Genomic DNA, 11202 nt, shown 5'->3' on the forward strand with positions numbered 1-11202 from the left:
CAATCAGATTGTTCCTTTCTTATGCTATTGAGTCACATGAGTTCTTTACATATTTGAGATATTAACCCCTTATCAGATATATGATTTGCAAATATATTCTCCCATAGGTTGCCTTTTCATTTTGTTGATTGTTTCCTTTGCTGTGCAGAAGCTTTTTAGTTTGATGTAGTCCCACTTGTTTATATTTGTTTTTGCTGCCTTTGACCAACGGCTAGTATGGCTAGAGAACTATTTAGCATGAAACTTTTTTGGTGAGTTCATGCATATCTTAACTCAGCAGCAGATCTTCCACATGTGTGAAATTAAATTCTGATTACTATAATTGTTTTATTGTGGTAAAAAATCACATAACATAAAATTTACCATCTTAACCATTTTTAAATGTGCAGTTCATTAGTGTTAAGTATATTCACATTGTTGTGAAACACATCTCCAGAACTTTTTCATCCAGCAAAACAAACTCTGTACCCATTACACAATAAGTCTCCATATTCCTCCCTCCCTCAGCCCCTGGAAACCACCATTGATTCCCTGTTCCTATGAATTTGCCTACTCTAAAGAGGAAGCATACAGTATTTGTCTTTTCGTGTCTGGTTTGTTTTACTTAGTGTAATATCCTCAAGGTTAATATATGTTAAGCATGTGACAAGATTTCCTTTCTTATTATTTGTCTTTAAATTTTTATTAAATATTAAATACATATGAAAGATTATAACAAGAAAACAAACACCCATGTACCCACATTAATGAATAGAACATCATTAATACCATTGAAGACCCTGGGTGCTCCTTCCCTGCCAGATGCTAACACTATTGGGAATTTTGTGTTTAGCATTCCCTCAGCTTTTTCTTTTTACCACATCTATGTATATCTAAATAATATACATTTATTTGTATGCTTATTTTTGTATGTTTTTGAACATAATAGATGTAATCATACCATATGCATTTTTGTGCAACTGCTTTTTTTATTGAGATGAAATTCACATAATATAGAATGAATCATTTCTTTTCTTTGTTTTTTTTTTCCTCCCCAAAGCCCCAGTACATAGTTGTATATTCTAATTGTTCATCCTTCTAGTTCTTCTATGTGAACCACCACAGCATGGCTACTGACAGATGGGTGGTGTCGTTCCGTGCCCGGGAATCAAACCCAGGCCACCAAAGTGGAGCTTGCTCAACTTTAACTGCTAGGCCATAAAGCCTGGCTCACAATGAACCATTTAATTGTACAATTCAGTGGCATTTAGTGTACTCACAATGTTGTGCAGCCACCAGCTCTCTCTACTTTCAAGACTTTTTCAATACTCCAAAAAATACTCTCTACGCATCAAATAATTATTCACCATTCTCTCCTGTCCCCAGCCCCTAGTAACCACTAATCTGCTTCCTGTTTCTATGGATTTACCTATTCTGGATATATCATGTAAAAAGAATCATACATGTGATGTTTTGCATCCAGTTTCCTTCACTTAGCATAATGTTTTTGAGGTTTTTTCAAGTTGTAACATGTATTAATACTTTGCTGCTTTTAATGGCTGAATAATATTCCATTTTGTGGACATACCACAATTTGTTTATCCATTCGCCCATTGATAGATATTTGGGTTGTTTCCACCTTTTTGCTATGGTGAATAATGCTGCTATAAACATCTGTGTACAAGTTTCTATGTGGATATATGTTTTCATTTCTCTTGGGTATCTAAGAGTGGAATTGCTGGTTCATATCGTAATTCTATGTTTAACTTTCCGAGGAACTGACAAACTGTTTTCCACAGCAAGAAGGCAAAGAGCTGCTGCCCATGGAACTCGCTGGCCCCATCACATGTTCACCCAGCTCACGGAGCTACAGGAAAGCTACAAAGACTTAGTTCTCACTACAATTCTAGCAAAATGATGAATTAAAAGATAACCTGGGTGCCGGCCTGGTGGCATAGTGGTTAAGTTCACATGCTCCTCTTCAGTGGCCTGGGGTTTGACAGTTAGGTTCCCAGGCACAGACCTATGCACCACTTATCAAGCCATGCTGTGGCAGCATCCCACATAAAGTAGAGGAAGATGGGCACAGATGTTAGCTCAAGGCCAATTTTCCTCAACAAAAAGAGGAGGATTGGTGGTGGTTGTTAGCTTAGGGTTAATCTTCCTCAAAAAAACACAACCAGATAACCTTAACACTCTCCTACTACAAAAATCCAGAACTGCTGATCAAAACACAGTATTAAATTTTTTAAATTGTATTTATTTTTGAGTGTATAATGTAGTATTGGACTGTCCCTGTGGGACATAGTCCAAAAGGTACTAAAAGTAAAAGAAAAGAAAGAATCCATCCCTCACTTGTTCCCCACCTACCCAGTCTCCTCCCCAGAGGCAACTACCTTTCCTAACGTCTTGTTAATGGGAAAATTTCCAAACATATACATATATATTGTTTTAATAAAAATTATTTTAGGGGCCTGCCCCGTGGCAGAGTGGTTAAGTTCTTGCGCTCTACTTCGGCGGTCCAGGGTTTCGCCAGTTCGGATCCTGGGCGCGGACATGGCACTGCTCATCAGGCCATGCTGAGGCAGCATCCCACATGCCACATCTAGAAGGACCCACAAGTAAAATATACAACTATGTACTGGGGGGCTTTGGGGAGAAAAGGGAAAAAATAAAATCTTCAAAAAAAATTATTTTAAGTGCAGAACAGAGGTCAAAAGAAAAACAGGAAGACCCTAGATGCCAGAAATGAAAACTGAAAAACAGCATCGGGAGAGCTTGAGCTGCCTGAGTGGCTGCCCAGGAATTTAGAAATTTAATGCCCGTGTGGGCAGAGGACCTTGAGCCCAGGAGAGACAGAGAACTAAAACAGACGGCCCTACAAACACTGAGAACCTCAACGAGCTGAACCTTCAGTGAAAAAGCTGAGCTAGAAAAAAATCCACCCTCCCGCATAGGGTGAAACAAGGAGGCTTATCTCTTATCTGATGGGGAAAGAGCCCCGCCTTGAGAACTCAGCCTGGGCTTGCACTTTGCAGGGGTTAGGTCTAAATTTACACCTCCTGCATGATCCAGGGGATCAGGAGAGACATTAACATAAATACTGCCCCTGAGATCTGGAAATCAAAAGTGGCCCTTCCTCTCCTGACACTATCCTCGCAGGTAAGGGAATCAGGCCAGGATTTTATTCAGTACCAGACTGATCTCCACACAATTTCCTCTTGCCCTTTACCCCTGAAAGTCCTCATAGTCCTGCTGCAGCTGCCACCATCCCAAGACTCCCCTGCATTCAGGCCCAAAGGACTAGGACTTGTGTGGACCCTACAGGGTGTCACATGTGGATGGTGAGCTTGCCCACACGCTCTAGCTGACTTCCATTTCTGCTTGTGTGCTATGCATGGACAGAATCTCCTTGCAGTCGTTGGTCTGATTAACATCCTCCCAGTAATGGGACCACTTTCCTTGCTTTTCTGATCAAAATCCAAAGCGGGCATCCTGGTGAATGAGAGAAGGATGTATGTGTCAGCAGGCTGAATCCTGTCCTTATTCCACCTGCCCTCACTCAACATCAATGGTAATAGGCTGCCTCTTGGAGCTGGGAGGAGAACGGAGCTCACCTTCTTGAGGAAAAACAGACTCTGAACACACAGAGTGACCTCAGAGCCCAGAAAAGAGAGCATCAACTAGTTGCTCCTCATGATATTGGAGGAAGAGAGAGGGTTCCCCAGGGAGACAAGAGAAGGGCATTCCATGCAGAGGGAGCAGTGTGTGAGACGGCACGAGGCAGCTGGTGTGTTTGGGGTATGCCGAGAAGCCCAGTGTGTGAGCCTGGGAGAGAGGAGGGGAGGGGAGGGGTCAGATCTTGCAGGGTCTTGAAAGCCAGACAGAAAATTTTGAACTCTATGTTGAAGGCATACAGGAGAGAAGTTTTAAGTGAGGAAGGGACAAGAATCTCTCTTAACTGGGTCACAGGTGTGCAATGCACAGAACAGAGCCACAAGCCCCAGGGATAGATGCTGACCCTGGTTATTCAGCCTGTTACCCTGGTTGTACCTGTGGAAGGTGGGGCTGATCACCAGGACCTGGGGAAGAAGGAAGAGGGGGCCGACCTGGGGCCCTTCTCACGGCAGCCCACAGCCACATCCTACTCTCTCTTGTCTCCCTACCTGGTCTTTGTTATCTTCCATTCCACTAGGGAATTAGACCATCTTCTGAAATCTAAGAAAGAATTAGGAGGTGGGGAAGTTTCAGTAGCCCCTGAGACTTGGGAAGGTCCTGTAAGTCCCCCCAGTAAGCCAGCAGCGGGTCTCCCTGGACCCCCCCTGTCTTCCCTTGCAGTGACCTCCCCTCACTCCCATATTAAGAATGTCTGTGTTCCCAGACCATCACCTCCTCACTCAGAGCATCTGAAGTCCATGCCAAATCAAAAAGCTTCAGGACCAGCAGCACCAGCTGTCTCCAGGAACCCTGGCCTCCAACATTCCTGCGGTAGATGAAGCGCCCCGTGGTTTGGTTCCCCACTGTCTTGAAGCCCTGAACTGGAGCCTGGTACATCCTGGGAAGGAGAGCAGAAACTGATAGAACTCTGGGGACAGGCCTGACCTTCCTGCTCCCTGCCCTCCCCTCAGCACCCACCTGCAGACTGCGGTGTGTTGGTTGACGTTGTTGTGGAGGCTGGAGGCCTGCAGGATCTTCAAGTTCCCCAACACACAAGTCCCACAGTAGAGATCAAAATGACTCGCTGAAGGTCTGGGAATCACCTTGAACAGCTTCTTCCACACTTTGTCCAGCTCACTTGCTGAGTTCGTGCCCTGGAAATAGCAAGAGAGAAGAGACTGGGGGCTGGGAGCCAGGTATCAGCTCCCAGTGGAAGGAAAGCAGACCTAGGTGGGTGAAACCTCCATCTGGAGGTCAGGGATTGAGGCTGTGAAGATGAGAGGTGCATTAAGCCAGGACTGAGGGAAGGGGTTTGGGCAGGAGATAGGCTAGGCCTGGGAAGGACAGGGGATAGGACTGGGCCCCCTGTTGACAACTGACCAACCACTGGAGCACAGCATCAGAAGTCATGGACTCTGTTGCCCCCTTCAGGTACCCCATCATCTTCTCATAGCATGTGTCAAACCAGTTCCATTCTCTGACTGTGGGGTGGTAAAGAGACGAGTTGAGAGTCCCAGATGGGCAGCCACATTTCCTGAATTTGAACCAAGAGCAGTTGCAAGGCCGTGGTACCAAGTACATCAGTTTTTCCCGGGGTGCTGATTCAGGTTTCTGATCCAGGCAGGAGGCCATCAGCCACAAGATGAACACCCAGAAGACCCATAGGACAAAAATCTGCCATAAGTGTTTCATATCCAGGTGATGGCTCTTGTGGCAGATAGCAGACTGGCTTCTCTACCGGGACTGAGAAGAAAGAAGAATGAGGCCACAGACAGTCCCACAACTCTGTCTTGTTGGCCTCCCTGGCTCCCCAACCGTCTACACCAAACCTCCTCCCAGCTCCTCATCTCCTGCCTCCCTATCCATTTGCTCACCTCCAAAGAAGACTCTGGCTGGGCCTGGGATGGAAGGTGCAAGAGCAGAAAGATAGCATACGGTGTGTCCCATCTCCTCCTTGAAGGAGGAAAGCTTAGCTCTCAGTGGGGTCCTCTGTGCTACCCAGTTATATCATAGATCTCCTCACAAAGTACACATTGTGACCTCCCTCCTTTAGCTTGCCTGGACAAAGCCAGCACCCTATCCTGTCTGTAATACACATGCTGCCTCCGCTGAATGTAAGATCCACGAGCACAGAGACCAACCTGTCTTCTTTTTTTTTTCTTTTTTTTTTTTTTAAAGATTTTATTTTCTCCTTTTTCTCCCCAAAGCCCCCGGTACATAGTTGTATATTCTTCGTTGTGGGTTCTTCTAGTTGTGGTATGTGGGACGCTGCCTCAGCGTGGTTTGATGAGCAGTGTCATGTCCGCGCCCAGGATTCGAACCAACAAAACACTGGGCCGCCTGCAGCGGAGCGCGCGAACTTAACCACTCGGCCACGGGGCCAGCCCCCCAACCTGTCTTCTTTACCTCTGCATCCCTAATGATACCGAGCAATGGGCTCACTCTGCTCGCCACGATCTGAGCCAATTAATCACAAGTTAGGGATCAAGAAAGGAAGTTTTAATTCAATTACCTGGCATAATTGGGAAGACAGCAGACTAAGATCTCAAAAAACCTTTCCAAAATTACAGAACTTTGAGGTAGTTATATAGGGAAAATGGGCAGTAAGGAGGAGGTTTCCTTCAGGCATGACGGACTCCAGGGTCTTTTATTGTTCCGCTCTTCTGTTAGCTGTGATGGATACCTTGTAGGTGTGTTTCCTGCCTGTGGTCAGCCTGTTCATGGAAAGAAACTCATAAAACAAAATTTTAATTTATCAGGTTATCGGGGAGTACACATGTAAGCAGAGGCCATAAATCAAGAGAGCATGTGAATTTTTTCGAGTATGTGCAGAGCAGCGAGTAGTCACACAGAGGAGGGATGGGGCCATTTAGCAGAACAAGATGGCCTCACTTTTTGCTCACTTATGCTAAGTCTTAGAATCTTTTAATAAATACTCATGGGATATATGAAAAGAGACGAAAGGGAACTTTACTATTTATATGTGAGGCTCCTTCTCCAATTGTGTAACTTCGGCTCAGACATCCCTTCTATTTTCTAAGACCCCGTATCCAACAGCCTATCAGACTTCGACTTAGATGTCTCAGAGACCTATCACACCGAACAAGCCTGAGACTGACCTCATGATTTTCCCTTTAAACAAATCCCTTCCCAAGACGTCTCTATCTCAATAAATAGTCCCAGTTGCTGAAGCCAGAAACCCATGTGCCATCCTCGATTTCTCCGCCTTCTATGATCTAACTCCATTTTCAAATCCATTTGCTTCTACTCCAAACCACCTTCTTCTCTTCATCTCCACTGCCACCTTCTTAATTCAGTCCTAGCCTGAAAGATACTAAGAAACAAAAACGAAAAGCTTTGAATTATTTTTAAGATTTTAGAAAAAAAAAAGGGTCAGAAACCATTTTGTTCTTTTAAAAAACCAGAACATTTATTTTGATGGGATGAGAATGGTAAAATGGTTCATCTTAACTAGTGGAAATCTGCACTGGGTATTTTACAGCTTTTAAAACAATTCACCAAAAAAAATTGAGTAAGGTCTGTAATCCAGTTAATTGTATTGTACCAATGTCAATTTCCTGGATTTGAAGAGCATCTTATTGTGGTTTTAATTTGCATTTCCCTAATAAATAATGACGCTGAGCATCTTTTCATACACTTATTAGCTAGCCATTCATATATCTTCTTTAGTGAAATATCTATTCAAATATTTTTCCCATTTTTAAATTGGGTTGTTCATCTTATTAGCGAGTTTTAAGAATTCCTTATATATTCTAGATATAAGTCCTTAATCATATATGATTTGCAAATCTTTTCTCCTAGTATGTGGCTTGTATTAATGGTGCCTTTTGAAGCACAAAAACTTTAATCTTAATGAAGTCCAATTTATTTTATGGATTATGCTTTCGTATCATATCTAAGAATGATTTACTTAACCCACGATCACAAAAGGTTAGGGGTTCAACGTAGTTTAGTGGTCAGCCAAAGACTGGTCATAGGTTACACTTAATTAAACATCTTGAGTCTATAAGACTTCTCCCCTTTGCCATGGATCTCTGTGTGGTTTGGGGACACATTGAAAATTCAAGCAGTTTGCCACAAGTTCGCTCAGCTTTTACTTTCTGCATGCTTGGGGCCTCGCATTCGGCCAGAGATAACTCCATGTCTAAGACCCTCTCAGATCTCTCCTGAGCTTGCGTACAGGCTTGTGCAAGTGGGCAGCCTTCCAGACCACCAGGGACGTGTGAAAACTTATCAAGGCCCACTATAGCTATCTTGTTGCCAGATCTCTCTGTTAAACTTCTGGCTGGTTTGCCAGCCTTTTGCTTGTCCCAACCAGTATCATGACCTCAGGCTAGCCACAATTTTGATTTTCCTTGATTATTTGCCCCTAGATTGCTATTGTTTTCAGCAATGTCCATGGGTGAGAGTTTTACAATCTCTGCTCCAAATTAAAACAAGCCCGTCCAAGGGCACAGCTCCTAATCCTCACAAACTTCCTCCCGCTAGTAGGACTAAAGCACAGACTTGGGGTGGGGAAGATGGGAGCAGCCACTGGCTAAAATGCCATGAAATGTCATTGTCTTGACGGAGGTTTGGTAGTTTTTCTTAAATAAATGCTTCTCAATTTGATGTATGCCTTTGATTAATTTCTAGAGCCCTGAAGTGATTATGACAATTCTGTACAGTTTTATCATTGCTTTTTAAGGAGAGGATTTGCTGAGCTCATTGAGTCATTCTGGAAGCCCCATCCCTTAACCAATATACTCTTGAATGGTGGTTAATTTTTTTCTCTTATTATCATAAAATATTTGAAGGACACTATAGTGAATACTACAATTAACACTGGAGTGAATAATATAATGACATTCACGTAGCTACTTTCCTTTTTTTTTTTTCCGGTCTTAACATTTTCTTTGTTTTTGGTGTTCTGATGTCTAGGTGTGGATGTATGTTTATTTATTCTGTTTGAATAGATTCAGGCTTGCTGAATATGAGAACTCATGACTTTCATCAATTTTGGCTCATTCGCAGCCTTATCTTTCAAATGTTGCCTCTCCCTCATTTTCACTAACGCTCCTACTAGAACTCCTATTAGTCCTATGTTAGATTTCTTCATTCTGAACCTCTCTTTTATATCTATGATCTTATTCTTCTATACCTCATCCTGGGTAATTTTTTCACCTCTTTCTGTTCAGTATTTCTCTCCTTAACTGTGTCTAATGGGCTGTTTAACCCTTCCACTGATTTTTGAACTTAAATTACCATATTTTTCATTTCTAGAAATTCTTTTAAATTTATTTTCAAGTCTTCCTGGTTTGCTATCATCTTTATACTTTTATTGTTTCCTAAATGTCTTTAATCATTCTGAACATATAGTTTTTATCTGAAAATTCCGTTCTCTCAAGGCCATGAGAGTCTAATTATGTTGATGATGGTGTCTTTTGACTCTTGCTCCAGACGGACTTTGTTGTGTTTCTTGCAACATTAGATCAGGCGCTCATCTTCGGCAGGGTTTTATCCTTGAGAATGCTAGGTGGCTTAAACTGAGGTGTGTTCCCTCAGAGAGGTTTCATGTTTGCTTCTGCGGGGCACCCTCAATTTTATGGTAATTTCTCCAATTCAGAGCTTCCAGACCAAGCAGAGAATATAAATCCAAACCCCAAACTTACGTGAGCACAGGCCTGTGATTACAATGTCGCAGCAACGTTTTATTTGTATGCTTTTGTCTTCTCATCAAGGACACAAGTTGAGAGAGTCTCAAGCATTCTCTTTCTCTTCCCTGTACAGGTGGATAATTTTTTTCTCACCTACCCTTTTCATACAGGTCTAGCTCTGTCAAAATCCCATCTTTTTATTGAGGCCTCAAGGTAGCAATTCCTCTCCTATATAGGTATTAATATCCAACATCCCAAGAAGACATCCCCATCTAGTTTGACAGTGATTATAAAGCAAGTACAATGTGGTCACGGAGGAGCGCAGGCTACGCTGATTAAAAAAATACTTTATGACACCATTTTCTTCCCATCTATTTCATTCCAATAAAAAAGTCACTTCTTCCAAAAGCCTTCCTAAATTATGTAGCATCCTACCAAATTGCAGTTCCCAACACATATTACTCTCCGACGTACAAGAACAACGTCCATGAAAGAGCTTTGTAAACCGTAAATGTTTATGTTAATATGAATTATTATGTGCGAAAAAAAGAAAGGAGGCTGTAGATTACTGACACACCAGCCCCATTAGCCACTGCTCCCTGTCCCAACTCAAGAGCCACAAAGTCAGCTCACAAGTTTACTGCTTTTTTCAACTTTTTCACTTTTACCCCCTGAGAATTTCTCTTATTTTTTCATGAGTCAGCTATATGTTCAAAGGGATACTTGCTATTCAGTCTTTCAAGATGGTTTACAGCAGGAAGGTTTCCAGGATTAAGTCTGCATATTGCTGGAGCTAGACTTTTATCATTAATTTTCCCATTGGGCATTGTTTTATGACACGTAATTATTTAAATAATGTTCTACAAATACTAAAAGAAGGTTCTTCCTTACGTGGATTGCATGATAGGGCAAATAAAACGTATTTGCCTGAGAGGGCTAGCCCTGGTGGCCTAGTTGTTAAGTTCAGGACACTCCACTTCAGCGGGCTGGGTTCGGTTCCCTACCTGGGAACCTACTCTGCAGACCTACACCACTTGTCTGTCAGTGGCTGTGCTGTGGAGGTGGCTCACACACAAAAAGAAAAAGAAGAAGATTGGCAAAGGATGTTAGCTCAGGTGAATCTTCCCCAGCTAAAAAAAAAAAAGCATTTGCCTGAGACTGTTTTCTTAGCTCAGTGCTTCTCAAACATGAGTATGCATCAGAATCACCTGGAAAGCTTAATAAACATACAGAATGCTGAGCCTTATTCCCAGAGGTTCTGATTCAGTTTTTCTGGGTGGGGCCTGAGGATGTGCACTTCTAACAAGTTCCCAGGTGATGCCAATGCTGCTGGTCCCAGGACCACACTTTGAGAACCACTGCCTTAGCTTAACAGATCCTGCTAGCAAGCTATTTTACAGAGAAAAATGGATTCCTTTACTAAAATGGAAGCTCATAGTCTAACTCTATTTTGCTTTCTAAAGAGGGGCTTATAATGTTTTCTTTCCACAGCCTGCAATAGCTTCTTAGCTTATATCTCCTGTTCTGTTCCATCCACTCTTCACCCAGCAACTGACATGATCTTAAATTTATTTCCTGCTTGAATCCTTAAAATGGCATCCCATTGCACTCAGAATAAAATCCCAAATCCTGACTCATCTCAAACATTTTCCAGCTATTCTGGATTTTTCCTGTTCCTAGAACTTTCCAAGTTCCACCTCACCCCAGGACCTTTGCACTTGCAGTTCCTCTTCCTGGAACACATTACTTCCTCCCACTCCTACCCTCAGCACTTCGCCTCCCTGGTTCCTTCCCTTTATTCAAGTGTCATTTTAAATGACACTAATTTTGGGGTTCCTTCCCTGACCCCTGTATTACTGAAGTGCCCAAGAAGCTCTCCTAATTGGGCCCTGAGACCCTCCAGACAGAG

At 42.8% G+C, this 11202-nt stretch overlaps 1 protein-coding gene across 2 annotated transcripts; it reads right to left on the reverse strand.

Annotated features, from left to right (window-relative positions):
• Nucleotides 1-656: 656 nt before the first annotated feature.
• Nucleotides 657-5617, reverse strand: C22H20orf173 (chromosome 22 C20orf173 homolog). 2 transcript variants are annotated; one of them, XM_005604599.3, is made up of 6 exons: nucleotides 5511-5617; nucleotides 5017-5379; nucleotides 4615-4790; nucleotides 4369-4534; nucleotides 4146-4197; nucleotides 2219-3474 (listed from the first exon to the last, which is right to left on the reverse strand). In XM_005604599.3, exons 2-5 carry the CDS (start codon nucleotides 5326-5328, stop codon nucleotides 4171-4173), a joined length of 681 nt encoding a protein of 226 aa, XP_005604656.1. In that variant the 5' UTR covers nucleotides 5329-5379; nucleotides 5511-5617; the 3' UTR covers nucleotides 2219-3474; nucleotides 4146-4170. The 2 variants fall into 2 exon arrangements, with proteins under 2 accessions (XP_023481706.1, XP_005604656.1); XM_023625938.2 differs by lacking the exon at nucleotides 4146-4197 and having other exon boundaries at nucleotides 657-3474; nucleotides 5511-5614.
• Between the last annotated feature and the right edge of the window lie 5585 nt (nucleotides 5618-11202).

This window comes from Equus caballus, chromosome 22 (genome assembly GCF_041296265.1).
Source record: "Equus caballus isolate H_3958 breed thoroughbred chromosome 22, TB-T2T, whole genome shotgun sequence".
Lineage (NCBI taxonomy): Eukaryota > Metazoa > Chordata > Mammalia > Perissodactyla > Equidae > Equus > Equus caballus.

What these genes read in the sequence shown, in the direction of transcription:
- C22H20orf173 (XM_005604599.3), bottom strand. Translation starts at nt 5,328, where the DNA reads ATGAAACACTTATGGCAGATTTTTGTCCTATGGGTCTTCTGGGTGTTC. An exon ending in ATGCTGTGCTCCAGTGGTTG is followed by an intron (nt 4,791 to 5,016) that starts GTCAGTTGTCAA and finishes TGCTATTTCCAG; the next exon opens with GGCACGAACTCAGCAAGTGA. An exon ending in CAACACACCGCAGTCTGCAG is followed by an intron (nt 4,535 to 4,614) that starts GTGGGTGCTGAG and finishes TCTCCTTCCCAG; the next exon opens with GATGTACCAGGCTCCAGTTC.